The sequence below is a fragment of the Labrus mixtus genome, chromosome 5 (genome assembly GCF_963584025.1).
Source record: "Labrus mixtus chromosome 5, fLabMix1.1, whole genome shotgun sequence".
Taxonomy (NCBI): domain Eukaryota; kingdom Metazoa; phylum Chordata; class Actinopteri; order Labriformes; family Labridae; genus Labrus; species Labrus mixtus.
This window is the reverse complement of record NC_083616.1, coordinates 6,223,060-6,244,749: the sequence shown is the minus strand read 5'-3', so window position 1 is coordinate 6,244,749 and position 21,690 is coordinate 6,223,060. Positions and strand designations below refer to the sequence as shown.

General features: G+C 39.8%; 2 protein-coding genes across 2 annotated transcripts; one reads left to right on the top strand and one right to left on the bottom strand.

Annotated features, from left to right (window-relative positions):
- Positions 1 to 923: 923 nt before the first annotated feature.
- Positions 924 to 21,297, top strand: top3b (DNA topoisomerase III beta). The gene is made up of 18 exons (XM_061037466.1): positions 924 to 1,224; positions 6,129 to 6,260; positions 6,453 to 6,559; positions 6,671 to 6,745; positions 7,680 to 7,876; positions 8,254 to 8,410; positions 8,496 to 8,609; positions 9,718 to 9,808; positions 10,987 to 11,141; positions 11,240 to 11,345; positions 12,105 to 12,251; positions 12,605 to 12,778; positions 13,865 to 13,993; positions 14,413 to 14,562; positions 15,545 to 15,645; positions 19,016 to 19,217; positions 20,347 to 20,534; positions 20,897 to 21,297. The coding sequence occupies exons 1-18, from the start codon at positions 1,155 to 1,157 to the stop codon at positions 21,164 to 21,166; spliced, it is 2,565 nt and encodes an 854-aa protein (XP_060893449.1). The 5' UTR covers positions 924 to 1,154; the 3' UTR covers positions 21,167 to 21,297.
- On the bottom strand, positions 2,217 to 4,801 carry LOC132974955 (interleukin-17A-like). Its single transcript, XM_061039314.1, has 3 exons — positions 4,722 to 4,801; positions 3,743 to 3,918; positions 2,217 to 2,660 (listed from the first exon to the last, which is right to left on the bottom strand). The coding sequence occupies exons 1-3, from the start codon at positions 4,734 to 4,736 to the stop codon at positions 2,432 to 2,434; spliced, it is 420 nt and encodes a 139-aa protein (XP_060895297.1). The 5' UTR covers positions 4,737 to 4,801; the 3' UTR covers positions 2,217 to 2,431.
- Positions 21,298 to 21,690: the final 393 nt, after the last annotated feature.

Here is a 21,690-nt window from a genome sequence, read left to right as displayed (position 1 = left end):
GATATTTCTACAAACAAACCTTCTCATCACAAATGAACTAATGAAAGCTTAATAAAAAAATTAAAGCAAATAATGATATATAAAGCTGTTTGATTGTTTCCAATTTTATTTTATTTTTATGTTTTTAAATTGAAAATATAAATTTTACTAAATATGCAGCAAGATAATCCTATAGCTGTAATCTAAAATTGCAAAAGGGATTTTTTTTTTTCAAATCAGTTGCCTGCAAAGATCAGCTTTACTTGCTGTAGTCCTTCCTTCTGTTCATACTTGACATTTAAACTGGGATAGGCAACTTAGTTGTCATATCTTTTATTTCATACCAGCAGTGGCTATTATATTAAATGCTCAAAGAAAGAAAACAATCTGGTCCGAGGGGTTGTTGCTGGCCTGTCTGTCCAATCATTTTATTCAGACCAAATTAAATGTTTGCCTGCTTGTCGACATGTGTGCACTCTTCTCTCCAGTTCATTGTGCATGTATTGCCCCCACTTGTGAAAATTGGAATAATCTGCTGTTTTTCTGAATTAATGACTTAATCTCGTAAATTCAGAAAAACAAAAAATAATTAAGATTTTTGTAAATCCAAGACAATTATTTTTATTAATTACTTCTGAAAAGCAGACCCCATTTTTATCGCAAGTTAATGCATTTAACTTCTGGTATAGGCCGACTTATCATTGTGTTATGTGCCCTAACGGGAAAGGGGAAAAAAGTTACAAAAAATCAAAAGAGGAATGTTTGGCAGTCAACATGAAACCCGTAGTATAAGAAGAAAGGAGCTTTTCCTCTTCTTTTCTCTGTCTTTTTTATTTTTATGATTAATTAAAAGTAGTGTGGATAATTAAGTTTATTATTAATCCGATGGGGGGCGGTATTGCAACACTTCGAATGCGAACCTGTCCGTTTAAAAAACCAACGAAGAAGAACACATCGGAAGTAAATAATGTGTTACCTGTCATGTCCGCTCTCACACATCATAAACAAGAAGTTATAGGCTAAATCATCATTTTTCTTCATAGTGCAGTGTTAGAAATACTTCTCATTCATCCGGTTTAAGAGAGTAAACCGACAGCTGTGAGCTTTCTGATTTGTTAGTCGGTGACTGAGAGGAGTTAGCTAAAGTTAGCAGAGGAGTTAGCACTTCATTCAAAATGAAGACAGTCCTGATGGTGGCAGAGAAACCATCGCTGGCTCAGTCGATTGCCAAAATCCTCTCTAAAGGTAAGTAATATTATAAATATGTTTAATGTAATATTGTAATTACACAGATAAGCAGGTAAACTGAGGAGCTGAGTGATTTATTTGGGACAATAAGGAAACCTTTGGCTCCCTGCCACGCCAAACTCTGTTTAAAAAATAAACCATTTAACTGTGACTTCAAATTTATGAAAAGAAAATGCTTCTCCTTTGTTAATTTTATCCTCATCTACTTCTCTTGAGACACTACAATGTTTCGGCTACTCATGTTCAGTTACTCTTTGTTGTTATCTTAAAGCAGGACTCTTCATTGCTGTAGTCAGGTACGGGGGCCGGGAGCGCCCAAAAATAATCAACGCGACCCCGTATTTCAGCAGCCGGTTATCATAGGGCATAAACAACATAGAATATTTCCTGATGAGAGAGAAAAAGCATTTCTAATAATAATAATAAAAACACAACAAAGTAATTGTTTTGGAAAGTATATGAGCTCAAAAGTTAAAATATCAAGAGATCATCTTTGACCTGTCGAAAGACTCCTTTACTTCCTTTGTTAACTGACATTTTCAGTGGACCTTAATTGAGATGCTTATTTCGGTTTACATGTATAATATGTAAGACATTTAAATGGAAAATCTACACCAAAATGAGACTGGAACACTTTGATAATGTTGTCATATTTGATTTTCCATTAAAAGAATAAGTAATAAATGACAAGAAACTTTCAATGGATTCTTATTCTACATGCCATTGGCTCTGACCATGTACACTTTAAGATTTACGGTAAACTTAAAGGTAAATTTGGCACACTTTGCGATGGAACACTTTAATATTGTAGTCATATTTAATATTTTATTTTGAACCATTCTTAATAGGGGACTGTTCATGTAAACATATCATTGTTCAAGCGGCTTGACCAGGGATTTCGCACACTTGTCTCATCACGCGTGCACCTGTATAGGACTCTACTCGTCATTCAGCCTGGCTGCCAAAATCACACACTGACACAATTGTGATACCAGTTGATGTAAAATGTCTTTAATTGCCACTAGACTCTGTTAACAGGCATGGAGGGAATGGTGACACATTACATGTTGAATACTGGACGAGTGGAAAACAATAAATATGAGTGAGATTGCATTTTTTATTACATCTTGCTCTTTCTGATCAAACAATATTCTCGATGTTCACCAGCGTCCTCAGTCGTTGCAGAGCGTTAGGTCAGTCCTGTTTAGCTGTGCCTGGAGATGGCACATATACAAGCAATGGTGATGAGCTCAAACTCCAGAGAGTAGCTGGCAGTGGGGAAGCAGCTGGGGTTTTTCCTGAGGACGGGCATCCTCAGGGACACGGGGATGGACTCCAGACCGAAAGTGTTGTCGAGTCCCCTGCAGGAGTGGCTGGTGTGGCAGCTGGCCTCATGTATGACCTGAGGGACTCGGTTCAGGTCTATGTTCTCCCTGGGAATAGATCAGAGACAGGCGTTTCACTCTTTAGCTGAAGAAAAGTTACATTTTCTAGTAAAGAATGTGTGTCTTCTCCAGCTTGGTAAACGTGAGGATTGGGTGCTTTCCTTCGTTACTTAGTATAATAAATGAAGAGTGACTGAGTTTGGTCAAGTTTGAAAAAAGAAGCGTTTTTTCAAGCCACTTTGAACAATCATTGATTTAAAGGATTAAAAAGATGTTCAGTGAAATGGACTACGTTTTTATTTCCCATTTGTTGTAAATGTACATCTAATGAAGTTAATCACCTACTTAGCCCTTTAGCCCTTCATCACACGCGCTATACTAGGCTCAGGCCTGAAATGTCACATGTGGAGATAAACTTCATTAAATGCAGTTTCTGGTGTGCTGTTTTTTTTTTTTTTTTTTTTTGTCCAGCACCCAGATCTTAACAATTTGGATTTGCGTGTTTTAAAAATATTTTGCATATACATGACATCTAACATGACTGTTTTGTTCATTTTATTTAGCTTCCTATCCTCAGTCAGGCTTTCTTTAGTAAAAAATACTTTTGTCCCCTTACATCTCACGTTGGACGGCCACTTGGAGGTTATTTCAAAATAAATAAATAAAAAATGTATAATTTTTCAACAATTTAATTAATGTTTTGGTTTATCTCATGGCAAAAGTAGTTAAGAAAAATACCCATTGACAATTTCCAAAATGCATTTTGATGTTCACAAATGTTAGGATCAAATTGTGTCAAACCAAAAGTCCCCAAAGTCAAAAAGATTTCATTAACATTTATCTCAAAGAGTACGACAGCAACACAACATTTGAGCGTCATGAGACCTGCAGATTTTTGTAAAAGTTGTTTAAAAAATGACAAATATTTTCACAGAGCTCTAAAATCTTAAACTATATTTTTTGGTGATCAAAAAGCCAAACTTTAAAATAAAAATAAATACAGAAAGAGAAATCTACTTCTTTCAGCCAATATGTCCATTCAATTTAATAAAAAAAAACTAAAGTAGATGATCCATCAGCCAGCTCTCTCATCATTGATCTAACTTAATGACAGACGACGTGGTACTCACACGTAGGTCCAGGTTGCGATGCTGCGCTCGTTGATGTGGCTGGGCATGTTGACTAGCTGGCTGTAGTAGTCCTGCAGGTTGTACGTGCAGAAGGACTCGTCCACACACTGACTGCCCAGCGGCATGGACAGAGACTGGTGTAGGGCCAGCAGGACCAGTGGAAAGACACGCAGAAGCTGCACACACAGCAGAACAGAATCAGAAATGTTTTAGACTGAGGTCTCTGGAGACGTCTCTTTTCTCTTTGTCCTCTCAAAGAGCATGGTGGTCAAACTTTAAATGCTAAACTCACTACATGTTCATGGCCCTCTGGCTTCATTGAATGAAAAAAAATCACAATGGTGAAGCATTTTTTCAAGACTTGCAGTTCCTGTCAATAAGTCAGGCAAGAATATCGGGCTTTAAATTTGAATGAGTTTCATAAAATCTTGTTTTACTCGAAGTAGTATCAAGCCAAAGTTTGGATCTCACACAAATATACACGTTCAACAACAAATTTAAAAGAGCTGCACGAGCACAGCGAGCCGACCTTAAATTTCTGGTCAGATTTGTGACCCTGTTCACTTCGTTTCTGAAAGATAATTCTTGTTTAAAATCTTAAATTATCCCACTTGAGTATTTAAATTTGAGCCTTTGCATTATTACATGTGTTTACATTTAAAAATATGTTGTTTCTTTACTCAAACAAATAAAGACTTTAGGAGAAAAATGTCCAATTTTGTAGCAATGAAGATGTCTATGTATGTTTTCCCTGATCTCTTGCTTGGTATGAATCTCACATTCAGAAGCAAAGAAATAATGACTTCAGCTCCCATTAATTAATGCGTTTTTCTGGATGCGTCCTTTCAGGTTGACTTAAAAATTGTGAACTACTCCTTTAAAATCAGGAGAAGTGGCCTCTAGAGGCCAGCAGAGTGTTAACTGTTTGGTAGCTGGTGCCAAACCATCATGACCGTCAACATTTACGCAGGTGTCTTACCTGGAGCTGTTCCATGATTCACGTTAATGACTGCAGAGCTTCGGTCTTTGGTCTTCGTCCTTCTGATGATCTGCGTCCTGAACCTGAAACCTCCCCCTTTTATATTCGCCTGTTCTTGTGTGTGTGTGTGTGTGTGTGTGTGTGTGTGTGTGTGTGTGTGTGTGTGGTTGCATGTGTTTGTGTGTATCCGTGTTCCTGCTATTACCATTCAGCCTTGAGAATCATTTAATTCATAATGGACGCCAGAGCTTAGCAATGAGTCTATGTCTGACTCATCAACACATGTGCGCTCATCGCTCCCCGTTTCAAAAGTTTGAGCGGACATCTGTTTTGGATGGACATGTAGCCGATATTAGCAGCCACGTTTTACAACCTCTCTTCCTGCAGGACTCAGGTCTGTGGATTAACATGTTGGTTACTTTTTTACCAAGAAACAAAGGAACTGATCAATGATTTAAGTCTCCCTCTCAGACAGGCTCTTGAGGACAGGATATTATAAACTTCAGTTTAAGTAAAGTTCAACTTTTACCTTGAGTATCTACGAATTGACCCCAAAGACATGAACTATGACCGAAACCAGTCTCTGCAAAGTCGTAAAATTGACCATCTGTGGAAATGCTGCTGAAGAACTGATTAAACCACAGCGTTCAATTCTGCATCAAATGAACATTTATGTCTTTCTTCATCTAGATATTTGTAATTGTCTAATTGTAAATAAACTTTTATTTCTGTGTCATGGCAAATATTTGACTATTCCTGGATGGATTAAAAAAAAAACTCACTGCATGATGAACACTGTTCAATAGAAATGTAGTTCAAAATAATTCTGTGGACTCCTCTGAGACAGGATCCAAAGAAAGTACTGGTCACACGACTCACTCAAGGCAAAATGATTTAGGTGCAAAGGAGTAACATTGCGAATGCGATGCAGGCTCTGGGGAAGACGCAGTGAGTGGAAACGTTAGTTCTTTGCACCTAAATAAGTGAGTCGTGTGACCAGTACTTTCTGTGGATCCTGTCTGAGAGGAGAAGTCCACTAATTATTTTGATCGTCTAAGGTCCTTCTCTGAGAGCACCGACCTCCATTTGTTGAGTTGCTGAAGCGCATCATGAGTTGCCTTTCCCCTCAGTAGTCCAACTGCTGTTGCCAACATGTATCAACATGTGGACGACTACTTTGATGCCTTGACTGAGAAACATTTGGCTGTCTTAGTCTTGTTTTTTTGGGTGTTCAGAAGCGACCATATTTGGATGCTGAAGAGGAGTGAGGAGTGAGGGGAGTGTAGAGTTACCTACAGGTGCTTTAAAAGACTGTTAAATGTGTATTAAAGCTCAGGTACAAACATCCTGCACCTGTATCCTGCTTTATCGACTGATCGTGCCTCATCTCTTCTGCTCGGCTTTAAGGAAGCTGTACCAGTCGCAAAGGCCTCAACGGAGCATGCTCAGTGCACGAGTACACCGGCAGCTTTGAGGGCCAGCCTGTGCGCTTTAAGATGACTTCAGTGTGTGGACACGTGATGAGTCTGGATTTCATCGGTGGGTATAATCTGTTACCTATATCTGCTCTCACTTTACCGAACTTCATTAATGGAATTTTAATATATAATCAGACAAGAAAAACTAAGATCAGCATGCGCCTGATTGTGAATTCCTCAACCCTTAAACTTTGTGTTTCTTATTTGGACGCCCGTTATGTTGTGTTTATTTTATATAAATGTTCTTTATCAGGAAAGTACAACAACTGGGACAAAGTGGACCCTGGAGAACTCTTCAGCAAAGCTCCAACCGAGAAGAAGGAGGCGAACCCAAAACTCAACATGGTCAAGTTCCTCCAGGTTTGTTATCTTCAGTCTGTCCCAGTTTATTTTAGACGTACATTTCCTGCTGCATCCTGTACAATCATCTGTGTGTCGGCTGTGTGTCTCACTCCAAGTCTCTGGTCTCAGGTTGAAGGCAGAGGCTGTGACTATGTGGTTCTATGGCTGGATTGTGACAAGGAAGGAGAGAATATCTGTTTTGAGGTAATTTAGATTCCATTTACACCTGTAGTACTAGCATTTAATGTGTGTTTGATGTGTTACTGAACTAAAAGAAGAAAAGAAAGTATCAAATTTGTGTTTTTAAAGTATTCACGATGTGGAAAATGTGCGACAGAAAACTTTAGTTTACCCTGTGCCATCTAATCTTTAGACGCTAGAAGCCTTTGATCGGCCTGAATGGGGTTATGTATGGATCCTTTTGGACGGCTTAAAATTAGGGGGGTGGGTTCCATTTAAATTAGAGTCACGGCTGTGGCACTTTTACTTGCACTGAAGTTAGAACCTCTAACTCACATCTTTACCCCTCCCCTTTAGTTTCCACAACACCAGTCTTCATATTCCGTTATTTGCAGATGACATCTTACTTTACGTCGATCAAACATCTACCTCCAGTCCTCACATCCTTTGAACTTTTCAGAATTTTTGAACCTCATTCCAGCAACAATATAAAATCATCTTAATATCATCAAATTCCTATTCAGACCCATCCTCCTTACCAGCGCTTATTCCTTCGGTCAAACACTTTAAATATCTGGGAGTGATCATCCCTTCTTCTCTCAAAGCTTTATCACAAATAACTACCGGGGTAATTATAGACGTATAGCCGTTGATCTAGACAGATGGGTCAGTCTCCCCATCTCTCTACAGGCCCTCATCTCCATGGTGAAAATGGACATCCCACCATGGGTGAACCCTCTGGGGCCCAAGCAGTTACATGCCTTGCCTCTTGACAAGCTGTGCCTTTGACCCCCACCAATCATTCTTTATTCTCACAGTGAAGTCTTTAGTGTTCATGGGCATATAGAGATGAGATTAAAGAACAGGGTTAATATAGTTAGTTGAAATATACTGTGACACATCCTGGTTTGATATTTCAATCTTTCTGCCGCTCACTCCCTGCCTCTCTGTCCTCCAGGTGTTGGATGCCATCGAGCCTGTGATGAACAAAGGCAGTGTGAGGGGGCAGAGTGTTTACCGAGCCAAATTCAGCTCCATCACAGACACGGACATCTGGAACGCCATGAACCGCCTGGGAGAGCCCAACCGCAATGAAGCTCTGTCAGTGGACGCTCGTCAGGAGCTGGATCTGCGAATCGGCTGTGCCTTCACACGGTAAACTGCTCTCTCCACACACACACACACACACAGGGTCTGACACACAGGCATCTTATATTTGATTTGCTGCGGCTGTCAGAACAAACACTCAGGAAATGTGATTATTGATATAAATCATTGTTTGAAAATAAGAACAAATCTTTAATATTCTTATATTTTAACTAACTTCTTCATTTTTGAGCCTTTCTAAAAGGTTTGCTGATGTATATTTAGGCAGGTTTCTTTATTTTTTAGATTCCTAGATGACAAATAAACATGCACTACAGCCACACTGCGTATCTGACACATGCTGAACTCCCTGCTCTGAAACTTAGAAACTTGAGCTAACGATACATTTTACTGGAGCCTGTTTTTTGTTGTTCAAACCCCCTCAGGTTCCAGACGAAGTATTTCCAGGGCAAATACGGCAATCTGGACTCCTCGCTGATCTCATTTGGACCGTGTCAGACCCCGACTCTGGGCTTCTGTGTGGAACGTCACGACAAGATCCAGTCCTTCAAACCAGAGACCTACTGGGTCGTCCAGGTGAAGGTGAGTCGCTGTATTTTCTCCACCTGACACAGTTTTTTTTTTATCAGTCTGTTCCGTGTTGGCTGACCTGCTGTGTCTTGTGCAGGTGTTCAAAGGAAAAGACACCCCGCTGACACTGGACTGGGACAGGGTGAGGGTCTTTGACAGGGATGTGGGTCAAATGTTCGTCAACATGACCAAGACATCCAAAGAAGCCAAGGTACTTTTTCTTTTTGAATTTAACAATGTACAGTTTACGCAGGTAACTTTAACAGCAGGTATGAAATCTGTGAAAGTATTTGAGGACAATCATAAAACCAGTGTTTGGGATTTTTCAAAATTCTTGAAATGCAACTTGTAACAAAATAGCTTCAGGTTTTGCATGGTTTATATTCAACAAAAGGAAAGTTTATTTATAAAGCTTAAATCATACGTAAGTAATTCAAAGTGCGTTACAAAGAAAGAGATATGAAATATAACAGAAATAAGACTTTAAAGTACTATGAGGCGACTCCTGCGAGCCCCTCGGAGACAAATAACGTTTTTTTAAAATTGAATTGAATTGAATCTAGTTCAGGCAGTCAACTCAAGCTGCACTGATTTCTAGGGATGGGTATTGAATACTGGTGCCTTTTGGTACCGGTAGGTGATTGGCCAGTACCGGGAGTACCATTAAGCTCTTGGACAAACGGTGCTTTTATCAGTATTTATGCTTCGTCCCTCTTATGCAATGCAGAGTTTTCTGTCGGTCAAACAGCAGACCAGTCACTCATTTACAGCCTGCTTCTTATTACGTTGTTAAATGTAATAAAATAGTTTGCATGAACGAGTGATTAGGCCGGAGCCTAGACTCCAAACACAAACTATGTTCTGATGCAATAAATAATATATTAACAATAAATATTAACCAGAGGAACAATCATTTAAAGAGACTTCTGTTTAAATCCACGAGTTAAAAACACAAACTGAAAATCTGAATTTTTGTTGGCTTAAAAATACCGTTACCGTAACGATTATTCAATGATCTCAGAGACCCTTAGGAGACATGGAATTGTTACTTTGTCTCATCGTCTGTGTAATGAAACACCTTGTCACGATAAATCTCTCACATATTTTCCAAAATGTAGACATCGTCGTTGTCTGTCTGTTTCTGTATGGAAACGCTCTTAAAGGCAGACCTCACATTTGACATCATTGCTCTCACTGCAGGACGTCTATGAGTTTATGTTCATTAGAAGTTACAAACTTAAAGGAGCCTTCTCACATTTTTCAAATCACCAGGGAAACTTTGGGGGAGAGAATTTATACGATTGCTACCTCTTTTACAGGTGGAGTCTGTGAGTAAGAAGGAGAAGGCCAAGCAGAGACCTCAGGCTCTGAACACAGTGGAGATGTTGAGAGTGGCCAGCTCTGCTTTAGGTATGTTCACTTTAACACCTGTTTGCTAAAACTTCTAGTTCTCCTTCAGCTAGTGCATTAGTAAGTATGTTATAGAGTTACCCATTGTGAAGGAGTCATAAACACGTTTTTGTACCATCTGGCTTGTTTTTGTTGCTGATTAAAAAAACACATAGAGTGGGGTTTGTTTTTCTGAATAGAGGTGCACTGATCAAGAGCTTTGTGATCGGCCTCTCAGATAAAGAGATTCTCAGCAGATCTCAGATTAACACACACAAGCTGCAAGTTTCAGACACACACACACACACACACACACACACACACACACACACACACACACACACACACACACACACACACACACACACACACAAGCTACCATGTGGGCAGTGTGGACGTGAGGTACGAATCTTCAGAGGGGAAAATTCTTTGACAAACTGGACAATTATTAAAGTCCGTCTCCTTGCAATTTCTTTGCTTGCCCCAAACCTCCACCAGTGTAGCTTCACATCCACACTGTCTGTATGTAGGTGTGTGCTCTCTCTCTCATATTACTTTTAAAATATAGTCAATGAATGTTCCTGTAATGTTCTCTGGTTATTATGGTGGAACTCTTACATGATAGATCCTCAGGGTGTGAGCGTGTGTTTAAAAGTTTGAGCTGCCGTGAGACGGATCACTTTGCAGGAAATATTACACATGAATTCATCTTGATATTAAACAGATATAAAAAATATTAAACACTCTTTGTAGCCGCTAATACAGTTCACAGAGGCAGACAGGATAGAGACTTCATGTTTCCTTCAGAAGGAGTTTACATGAGACCGGGAGATAGTGCAGTGAGTTGATGTAGTTATTTGAAGATTTTCTCATAAACTGTTATCCTGATTAAAAATTTCCACCAAAGAAAAGTTGCAAACACTTGATTTTTCAATTATAGTTCTTTAAGAAAGAAAATCTGAATTGGACAAATTTTGAATCAGCAGGTCAGACCTTACAAAAAACGGTATCGGCCAAAGAAATTGCGATCAGTGCATATCTAGATACTAAAGCCTGGTTTCCACCAAGCAGTCCTCGAAAATGTATGTCGAGGACATATCTGTCAGAATTTGTAGAAAATAACCGACTGTCTGACTCCTGCAGGATCAGGTAATGAGCGCTAAAAAAAACCTTCTGCTTTTGGCCCTTTTCGTTCTCAGGTATGGGCCCTCAGCACACCATGCAGATTGCAGAGCGCCTGTACACGCAGGGCTACATCAGCTACCCTCGAACTGAGACCACCCACTACCCCGAGAACTTCGACCTGAAGGGGACGCTGAAGCAGCAGAGCAACAACCACATGTGGGCAGAGGAGGTGAGGGCCCAGCAATCATAAACTATTTGTTGTATTTAATCACAGAGGCAGACAGACAGCAGAATATGATGTTTCTAAGACTTGTACCTCTCCATCAGGTGAAGGCTCTGCTTTCAGCCGGGTTAAACCGACCCAGGAAAGGAAGCGATGCTGGAGATCATCCACCCATCACTCCCATGCGTTCAGCTTCAGAAGCAGAGCTCGGTGAGACATTCAGCTAATCAGACAGTGGATGAGTATGCTCATAAGAACTTTTACAATAAGAGAAAAAAGTACTCATTCACCAACTGTTTTTAGGGAGTCTTTTCTTCTTAAAGACCCTTGTAGGGCTTTCACACTTGCAGGAAACTCCTGAAAAACTCTCCAGGAGGAGCTGTATGTGTGAACGCAAACAGACAAATTTTTCCCTCGGACTTCGACTGGAGTTTCTCCTGCCAGACCCCTAGTATTTTTTCCACACCAAGTCCGAATGAGCTGATGTGAGAACTCAGCAGGATGTTCTCTGGAGAATTCAGCTCAAGCCAATAGGAGGGGGGAGTGACGTTTATATTGTATACTGTGACTTCTGCACGGTGCATAGAGTGAATGAATGCACGCCACCGCTACGATCTCCGTGCACCTAATTAAACGGCAGCATTACGTTTTCTGTTCTCTAGTATGTTGTTCTCCACTTTATTTATTGATAGTGTGATTCAGTTTAACTACAAGTAGCATTGATTTAAAGGCAAGTATTCTCATTATAGCATAGTGTAGTGGACTCTGTTGCTTTGTCCGCTTCTTCTGCGTCTTTTTTATACGTCACACCTTACCTCTGTAAATCCCCCCCCCCCATCCCGTCTGACAGGGACAGTCTCCCGCTGTGAGGTGCACATGACGTGACTTTTAGTTTGTCCACACTTTGAAGGTAAAAGAGACAAAGATGTTGAAAGATGGATGATTGAATATTTCCTTGCTCTTCCACAGGAAGCGATGGCTGGCGGCTGTACGAGTACATCACACGCCATTTCATCGCCACGGTCAGCCAGGACTGCAAATACCTCCAGACCACCATAGACTTCAGCATCGGCACAGAGGCCTTCTCATGTAGCGGCAAAACTCTGATATCAGCAGGTAAAGTCACGCAGGTCGCTTCTCGAGTCCTAATGTAGAGCTGCGTCTGTAAACATGCTCAAGATGGCAGCAAGAGCTTTTGCAGTTGGATCCTCAATCAGTTTACTTTTAGTATGAGGAAGTAGTACAAGTTAAAAATGCAGCCTAAAGGATGGAAGTGTTAAACTTAAAGGGTTTTGAGCAAAAATTGAGGTGACAAGGAATGAATCTACAATAAGCGAAAATATCAAAGCAGACGCTGATGTCCTTTTTTTCTAAGGCTTCAAAAAAAAGTCTTTAAATCAAAGAAAGTCGTGGATAGAATCATGAAAAGCTGCTAAACCCTCTCCTATGTGTTTATATGATATTCCCAGGTTTCACAGAGTTGATGCCGTGGCAGGGCATCCCTCTGGAAGAGGCCATGCCACCGTGTGAGCGAGGAGACATTTTCACTGTGGATGAGATCAAACTGGTGGAGAAGCAGACGCACCCCCCCGACTACCTGACGGAGGCTGAGCTCATCACGCTCATGGAGAAACACGGCATCGGTACAACTCAGCACTGCCTGATATATTTGTGATTATGAATGTTTATATCTTCTAAATCAAAGTATTTAAAGGAGAGGAAGCAGCCTGTGCAGAGTGTTGGCTGAAAGTCTGAGCGGTGTGGTGCTCTGAATGTCAGGATTAAAAATCTGCAGCAAGGTGTTAAAACTTCAGATACTTTTGCTACTATGTCTCTAATAACGATGCAATCTCTTTTGTTTTGATGATGAATAGTATTTAAAAGTGCAGAAGCTTTAAAATAACTAAAAACCAAAATATTTTTTTTTAACCTAAAACTGCCACTAGCAAGAGAGAGAGCGAGAGGGAGAGAGAGAGAGAGAGAGAGAGAGGGAGCACTGTATGTGAGTTTCAGAATATATTTCAAACACTTTGCAGAAGAGTTTCCAGTTCCCCTCATGTCTCAGACTCTTAGAAAGAATCTTATTAACCCAGAGGTGTAACTATTCTAAGCATCTCAAAAACACTTTGACTCTTATGAAATCTTATTTTTTTTCCACCTTTCAACTGAATATTTGTGCAATTCAACAGTGCGCATGAATTTCTCTACAATTTTCGGTGATATATATTGGGTGCCTAGAACTTCTATTTATGATGCTATGTTATAAAACAAGTATTAATATTGTTAAGTAATAACAAGTATTAATATTGTTAAGTAATAACAAGTATTAATATTGTTAAGTAATAAGAGATTAAAAATGATGAAGCATTTTATTCTAAGCCAAGGTGTTTTTGCAAATTCCTAAACTTGATTCCAACACTTCTAACTCGGGGTTAATGAGATACATTTGATGTGCCTGAGAAGTCAGAGAAATCTGAACTCTTCTGGCAGTGTTAATGAGTTTTGCTGCACAAATGTTAGTGGAGGAAAAAAATAAAAACCATAAATTACTCCAGTAGCGAGTGTCTAAACTTGGACCCTGTGGCCAGAGGAGCTAAAAAGCTTCCTGGTCTCTTTTAGTCTCAACCTCTGTGTGTCTTGTAATGCATTAATTTATTTAGGCGTCATCATTTAAACAGCTGCTGCTGAAGTTTTTTTTTACACATTTGCTTCTGTCGTCTGTCTTACAGGAACTGATGCCAGCATCCCGGTCCACATCAACAACGTGTGCCAGAGGAACTATGTGACTGTAGAGAACGGACGCAAGCTAAAGCCGACCAACCTGGGTATCGTCCTGGTACATGGCTACTACAAGACGGGTAATATTTCTTTGATTTATTGTACATTCCGTAGAGCAGTGCTTCCCAAAGTGTGGAAGTGTGTTAGCAAATTTCTTCTTTCCTCAATATAAGATCATCACGTCTGTGATCTATAAACTGATGAACAACCCCCTCGCTCTTTTTCCCTTGTGTACCTGTTATGATATGTACCCTACAATAAATACTTTTGTGTTTAATAGAACCCCTCTCTCTCCCACCCCCCATTCTAAGGCAGTGGCAGTCTGAAGTTTGGGAAAGGCTTCTGTAGAGCATTTCAGAAACAAATCAGATGTAATCACTCTTCTAGGACGAGACAAAACGTTCGGTTCATTAAAATACATGAGCCACATTATCATTCAAAAGAAAATGGCTTTTATAAATTGCCATTATAATGTTCTGTATGTGTCTGTGTGTTGCAGATGCAGAGCTGGTGCTGCCCACCATCCGCAGTGCTGTGGAGAAGCAGCTGAACCTGATCGCTCAGGGTAAAGCAAACTATCAGCAGGTCCTGCAGCACACTCTCGATATCTTCAAGAGGAAGTTTCACTACTTTGTCGACTCCATCCCGAGTAAGTTCAGAAGTTCAGAAAGGCGGGAACATTGATGTCTGTGAAACAGGAACATGTGCAAAACACTGGTGATATTGAGCTTTTTATTCAAGGATTCAATTGGAACTAAAACAGAAAAAAAATGTGCTGGGAAGATAGACTTTCATAAAACTAGACTGAAATGTTGGAAATAATTGAAATTGGTGCTAGATAGACAGAGTAATTCTAGAAAAGGGCTGCGTCATTCTCTTCTGCACAAAGGGTACAAATACTTATACACCCAGAATGCAATGGGCTCATTGCCTGAATGTACCGACTGTAACCGTGTTACAAAAGTTTGAGATGGAAAGAAATGCCTTTCTCTATGAAAACATTTTCAAATCAATCTGCGATAGGAATATGAAATGTAATGCATAACCTACATGTTTTCTTTTTTACTTTTGGTTGACCAGATGTGCAGCATTTAATCACACTGAGCACAAATACCAATTTAAGAACTGAATTTTTAGGGCAGAACAAATAAACAGATCACCAACTTCCTCATAAGAAAGAGTATTTCTCTAAATCTAAAAAAAAGTAGAGCTATGAAATGAAAAATGTCATTTCATAGCTCTACATTAAGAATAGTATGTTTTTATTGCTATGGGGTTTTCATTACAAAAAAATGGCTGCAAGACACATCTGATTATTGCATCTTCACCAATAATTGTGAGACAAGGCAGGAGCGCTGAGAGAGGAGACGTTATAAAATATTGAGTTTTGGAGGTGACGATGTGCATCCACTGTAAACAAGTGTTACCCTATCAGTAATAAGGATGCAGGATAATTTAGTGAAGGGGTTTTGAATGGTGGAAATGAATACAAGAGGGGATACAGGAGAGGATTAAAGATTTTAATTAAGTAATTGTACAGGGAACGAATAAAATAGGAAATAATAAAAACATTTTACAGTTTGGTTCATTCCTCTTATAGCAGCCAAATATCTCTTTGTATATTTTCACAGGTATGGACGAGTTGATGGAGGTCTCCTTTTCACCTATCGCTGCCAGTGGGAAGCCCCTGTCCCGCTGTGGAAAGTGCCGTCGCTTCATGAAGTACATCCAGGTCAGCAGAACAATAAAAACCTCTGTTAGAGTTCAAAGAAAGTATAGATAAAACCTCCTTCTATGGGTGTTGTAGAAATGAACGTAGACATCACCAGGATCATCAAGGTGCCAGCTTGTTTTGCAGCAGACAGTATGTTGCTTTCTTGATTGTATGAGGTGAAATTCAATGGCCAGTATGGCTGAAGTACCTCTGATGGCTAGTGTCTCAGGCTCTCATTGGTGGCATCCCTCAAGGTTAAATTTTTGGGCCTTTTATATTCTCATTTTCCATGCCACCACTTGGCTCTGTCTTTGTGAAACATTATGTTCTATATTATTCAGAAGCCCCTTTTTATTGCCTGTTCAAGACATGAGCTTTTGTTACGCCTCGCCATTCATTTAAATACCACAAAGGCTTAACGTTTGGCGATGTCCTTTTGTTGTTGCGCTGGTTTCTACGGTGACCCTGAAGGTTGACCACAGAAATATTTAATGATTGTGAAAAATATTCTCCCACACACCAAAAACATTTCACTAAATGCAAGAATATTTCATGAAACACAAATGCGTTTAAAAAAACGTTAAAATATTGAAAGTTGTCTTTTTTGTGACGGAAGAAACGAGTGATAGACTGCAAGGCCATTATTGGTTACACTTGCGTGCTTTTCAGAGTTTGTTGTTTCTCAAGAATCTATGACGTCGGTTTTAGATCCTTTCTTATTCTCTAAGCCACAACTCTATGGAGGACAATCGTCTGTTCTACCTGATGATGCTGTTTTCCAGTGGGAGTGCAACCCATAAGGCCCTACCCCTGAGATGACACAATTTTTGCGCTCTTCACTGTCCTTATTATATGAAGTTGGTATGAGGAGCGCTCATGTTGATGTGTATATTGCTATGGAACTGTAATCACTCTTTGGAAGGGAAATACTTGAACATGTCTAAAGCCATTCACAACGTCCACCAGTGTTTGTATTGGGAGGAAAGACAGTTCAGTATGTGGCCATAAGAGGCTGCCACGTATGACCTCAATGGCAGACCCATCTTTATAACCTTGGTGCAAATTATGTGCAAACAGTATTTGATCAATTTCTACCAGAATCATAATGTATCCAGAGACTCTGTTTTCCATGTAACTGAGTATACATGATGCTCAATATATTATTGGTTTTAGCTCATCTGTCAGAATGACGACAACTTGTCAAGCATACAAATAATAGATATTCAGAATGAACCATCTTTGTAAAAAGGCATTCCTATTTCCCAAGAAATCCCTTGCCTTTTGAAATGACTTAGTCTTTATTCTCGTAATGTTCTGACTTTAGTCTTGTAAATTTACAACTTTAATCGCATAAAGTCACCACTTTATTCTAATAAATTTATATTTTATTTTCATAAATTTACAACTTCAATCTTACAACCTTATATTCCTAATATTACGACTTTAATCTCCAAGTCTCCGTTTTCTTCCTCTTATGTGGCCCTAATACGCCATTGTTAATCTGTCTGAGCAGTAGCATGTATGGAGAATAAAACTGGTCCCAAGATTGAGCCCTGAGGAACACTGCTGAACACCATCTGTCAGACCCCAAAAAATCAGTCATAGAAAATGATTCTAACACGCACTTCAGAGCCTAAATGTGTGACTACAAAATCATCAGGGCCAAAATGTTGCCTCTGGCTTGGCTTGAGAATCAGCTTGTTAGCCGAAAGAGCTAAGATGTGTAGCACTAAGCACTTAGTTTAAGAAATCCAGCTGTCTTAAACAAGACAAGGATCACAAAGATTTAAAATATTCTCACTTTAAATAACAGTTGTTTCTTTCTTTATTCCAACCTCAAACACGTTTTACATTCTGTTCCTCTCTGCGTCACTTGATGTCTGACTGCTGAGCTCTGGCCTTCAAAGTTAAAAAAAAACCTTTTAAATGCTAAAGTCGCCATGCTTCCCGGCATTTCCATTTCCATCTGACAACAACCACTCTTAAATTCATGAATGAATCATGAGGCTGCAGATCTTTTTGTCATTTTCATTGACTCTCAATATATGCCTGTTGGTTTGCGTCAGACTGTTGAGTGGTAACCCTCACAGGAAGTCCTCTGAACATTGGAGTTCTTCTTCATTCAGTTTGCTCCATTTGCACTTAGGCTGCATTCAAATTCAGTTTGGCCTCATCACAGTTTGCAGGAACTTTGTTCAACATTATTTGCTAATTTTAAGTTTGAACCCTTGAAAGCTAAGGGAGGTTTAGCTGCATACAGCTCACTTCCTGTGAGTGTTTCAGAGTAGTCGACCTGACGTGAACGCCTCAGCCTTATCATTAAAAGTTATCAGAGGTGAATCAAGGCTCGCTCACTCAATGGTTTCATTTATTGATCTTCTACTGCAGGAGTAATGATACTGATGTAAAGAGATGTTATAGGTCAACATAAAAGTAAAGAATGAAACGTCCTTGTTTGTACTTTTTCAATATCCACATTCAAGACACATTTCTGTACAAAGAAACCAAAGTCTGACTGGTTTGTTTTCTGGAGCTTGGAGTATTCTTGTATTCTTGTAGATCCTCTCAGAGTGAAAGAGAATCCACAAGAAAACAAGATGGGATTTCAAACGTGCCTGGTTGTTTGTATTCTAAATATTTAACTTGACAAGAAAGTATGGATTTGGAAATCTACTTATTTCTATTGATGATCTAAATGTGAAAGGGAAAGATATAGGGGGGAAATGGAGTAGAAAAAGAAGAAGAAGAATTCTAATTGAAAGAGCTTCTTTACATCTTTCAGTAAAGAAAAGTGAGCTGGTGGGTTTTTTGCAATTCAGCAAAATAAATATTCTCGCTAACAATGTCACAAAGTATATCGTATTATTTGTCCGTTCTTAAAAAAGGACAACTGGATTAGATCAATCTGATCCAAACAATCTGATTCAAAGACAACCCTATCCCGATGCTCTTAATGGGACTGCATACCACAAACTTTGTCCACAGGGGGGCGCCAAAATCAACAAAAACTAAAAGATCGTGCCAGCTAATTAAAGTTGAATATTTTGTTTTATATAAACAACAATTTTTTTCTTGTCACAAAATCCTTCAATTTTCTCACAACTTTAATACATATCCCATCTAATAACGGGGTCTGTTATTCACTAGTTGTAACAATCCTACTCAGAAGTTTTGTGCAACCAAAACAAGAGGTTTTATTCAGATTCATACCAAGATTGTCATATTTCTTTTTTCTTCTGAACATTTCTTTTTCAAAATGTTATCCTATACCTTTATTCCAGTCAGATACTTTGGAACAACTGGACCGAGGCCTTAATGTCCATCCTTTGATGTTTCACGGTCCAGTCTGGATCTGATCCTGATATTTTATCCTGACATGTCCCTGCAGGCCAAGCCCAGCCGGCTCCACTGCTCGCACTGTGATGAGACCTACAGTCTTCCTCAGAACGGAGCCATCAAGCTGTACAAGGAGCTCCGCTGTCCCCTGGATGAATTTGAGCTGGTGCTGTGGACCTCAGGGCCTCGAGGGAAGAGCTACCCCCTGTGTCCTTACTGCTTCAGCAACCCGCCTTTCAGGGACATGAAGAAAGGTAAGAACTGAAAACTGTCTCTGGGTTATTCTTGTTTTTGAAAAGAGTGTCTGATAAGCTGATGACAAACATGAAACCAACAAACCTAGCAGTAGTCATTTATCAATACACACGTTTGTTTGATAAAGGCTAACTGCTACGAAAAAAATAATTTGGCAGGCAACCACATTTCTGAACAAATCATCTAAAACAGAGTTCATTAACATTGGGGCAGCTGTGACTCAGTTGGTAGAGTCGTCACCTCTCAAATGGAAGGTCGAGGGTTCAATTCCCAGCTGGGCAACATGTCCGATGTGTCCTTGGGCAAGACACTTAACCCTGAATTGTGGTGTATGAATGGGATAAGTTGCTTCTGATGGATGATACTACACAGCGATCACTACCATCAGTGTGTGAAAGGTTTTGAATGGGTGGGTGTGACATGCAGTGTAAAAGCGCTTTGAGTAGTTGGAAGACTAGAAAAGCGCTTTATAAGCTCAAGTCCATTTACCATTAAAGCAACAACATGTAGGAATTTGGAGGTGTGCTTTGGCGCCAACCGATGGTCTCCCGTGCATGCAACTGTGCTGTGGTCAGAAACACATACAGCAGCTGAAATCTCTTGTACATTTGTGTACTAACAGAGGGTGATGAAGCCCGCAAAGACACGAGAAGCCAAAGAACGGATTTTGAACAGATATGACTCTGCTCAGCCTGTTGTTTGTGATGATCCTCATGTGGAGGATGTGTATTCAACTGTTACCATGACGTCTATAAGGCTACATTTCATTTAAGAGGCTAATTCATTACATGCTAGTTGAGATAGGCTTGTAATGTGTCAAACCTATAAAGCTAACTTGAAGACCAAAAAGGAAAGAGACAATGTTTGGTGTAAGATGGATTTATTTATTTAGAGACATACCTTGGGTTAGATTTCTTTCTTCACTCAGTAAAGCTGCAAAACATGACAGACGATGAGATAACGATACAGCCTAATGTTACGTCACAATCTGTTATGAATAATATCTGCAGGGATGTACACTCTGCCGTCAGATTTTAGCTTACCCATTAGCTTTGAGACAGATCATAATACTTGCTGGGTTATGGTGATACCATTCTTACCCCTTCTTTTCTCACCTGTTTCTCTCAGGTATGGGATGTAATGAATGCACCCATCCGTCCTGTCAGCACTCTCTGAACTCTCTGGGCATCGGTCAGTGTGTGGAGTGTGAAGGTGGCGTTCTGGTGCTGGACCCCACCTCTGGACCCAAATGGAGGATGGCCTGTAATAAATGCAACGTGGTGGTGAACTTCTTTGAACATGCACACAGAGTGCAGGTAAGAAACAAGCACGTCTTCTTTTCCTGGTGCTTTCACACTTGCACAAAGCTCCTGAAGCTTTCAGGATGAGCCTATCACATCCTTGATATACGAAATACACTTGGACCACATATTCAATCTGCTTAATCACATCTGAATAAGACAAACCAAGATTTCCTGTCTCCTTGTTTTTCTGGCGTCCTCATCTCTTCAACAAGATTTATAAACACCTAAAAGATTCAGTTTTTCAGACACCTTTTAAAGATTTCTGTTGTAGTGATTGAGCTCATCAGTCTGCTGAATGATTTATCATGTTCACCGCTGCAACATGTTCTCTGAACTCTCTAAGCAGACTTCATGATCCTCTCTCCTCCCTTTAGGTTGCACAGGAGAGCTGCGACGCCTGCGAGGCCTCTCTGGTCGCCGTGGACTTCAATAAGACTCGCACTCCTCTTCCTGCAGGAGAAACCCAACACACCGGCTGTGTTTTCTGTGATCCGATCTTCCAGGATTTGGTGGAGCTCAAACATGCCACCATGAGGCACCGGGGCGGGGGTGCGAGGAGAGGACGGGGACGTGGCCGAGGACGCCGTGGCAATCCTAAAAAACCCAAAGACAAAATGGCCGCACTGGCAGCTTACTTCGTATAATGTTTTTTTTCTTGTTTTTTGTCCTGTTAATTTGCTAGATCCATAGCAAGAAGGTGTACATGCCAGGGAACAGACTTCTGTTTTTACATGTGTGTTAAATGACTCTGAAGTAAAGACAAATTCAAAAAATATCTGCTGTCTGCGTTGTTGTTCACTGTTATAAAATCTTTTAAAGATTTTAAACTGAATATGAGCAGATTGGAACAGTTCTCACAGAGACGTGCCAAACTCTTTTTAGAAGTATACATCCTCATATACAGTACATGTTAAGATGAACTTGGAAATTGGAACAGATAATACAATTGTTCTACCATGCATCTTCTAATTCTGAAACAAACTCTAGTTTAAGCGTCACAATTTAAAAATCTCTATATTTAGTTTTCCATTTTCACTTTCCATTTTCAATTTTCAATTGTAATTATAGCGTAAGTCTTTTTTTATAAATCACAACAGGCAGAAATGCCACATATTTGGTAGTAGAAGCGTCTTGTTTTTCACAGGTAGCCCCATCCTAAATGTGTTAT

What these genes read in the sequence shown, in the direction of transcription:
- top3b (XM_061037466.1), top strand. Translation starts at nt 1,155, where the DNA reads ATGAAGACAGTCCTGATGGTGGCAGAGAAACCATCGCTGGCTCAGTCG. An exon ending in TGCCAAAATCCTCTCTAAAG is followed by an intron (nt 1,225 to 6,128) that starts GTAAGTAATATT and finishes CTCGGCTTTAAG; the next exon opens with GAAGCTGTACCAGTCGCAAA. An exon ending in AGACATCCAAAGAAGCCAAG is followed by an intron (nt 8,610 to 9,717) that starts GTACTTTTTCTT and finishes CCTCTTTTACAG; the next exon opens with GTGGAGTCTGTGAGTAAGAA.
- LOC132974955 (XM_061039314.1), bottom strand. An exon ending in ATCGCAACCTGGACCTACGT is followed by an intron (nt 2,661 to 3,742) that starts GTGAGTACCACG and finishes ATCTATTCCCAG; the next exon opens with GGAGAACATAGACCTGAACC.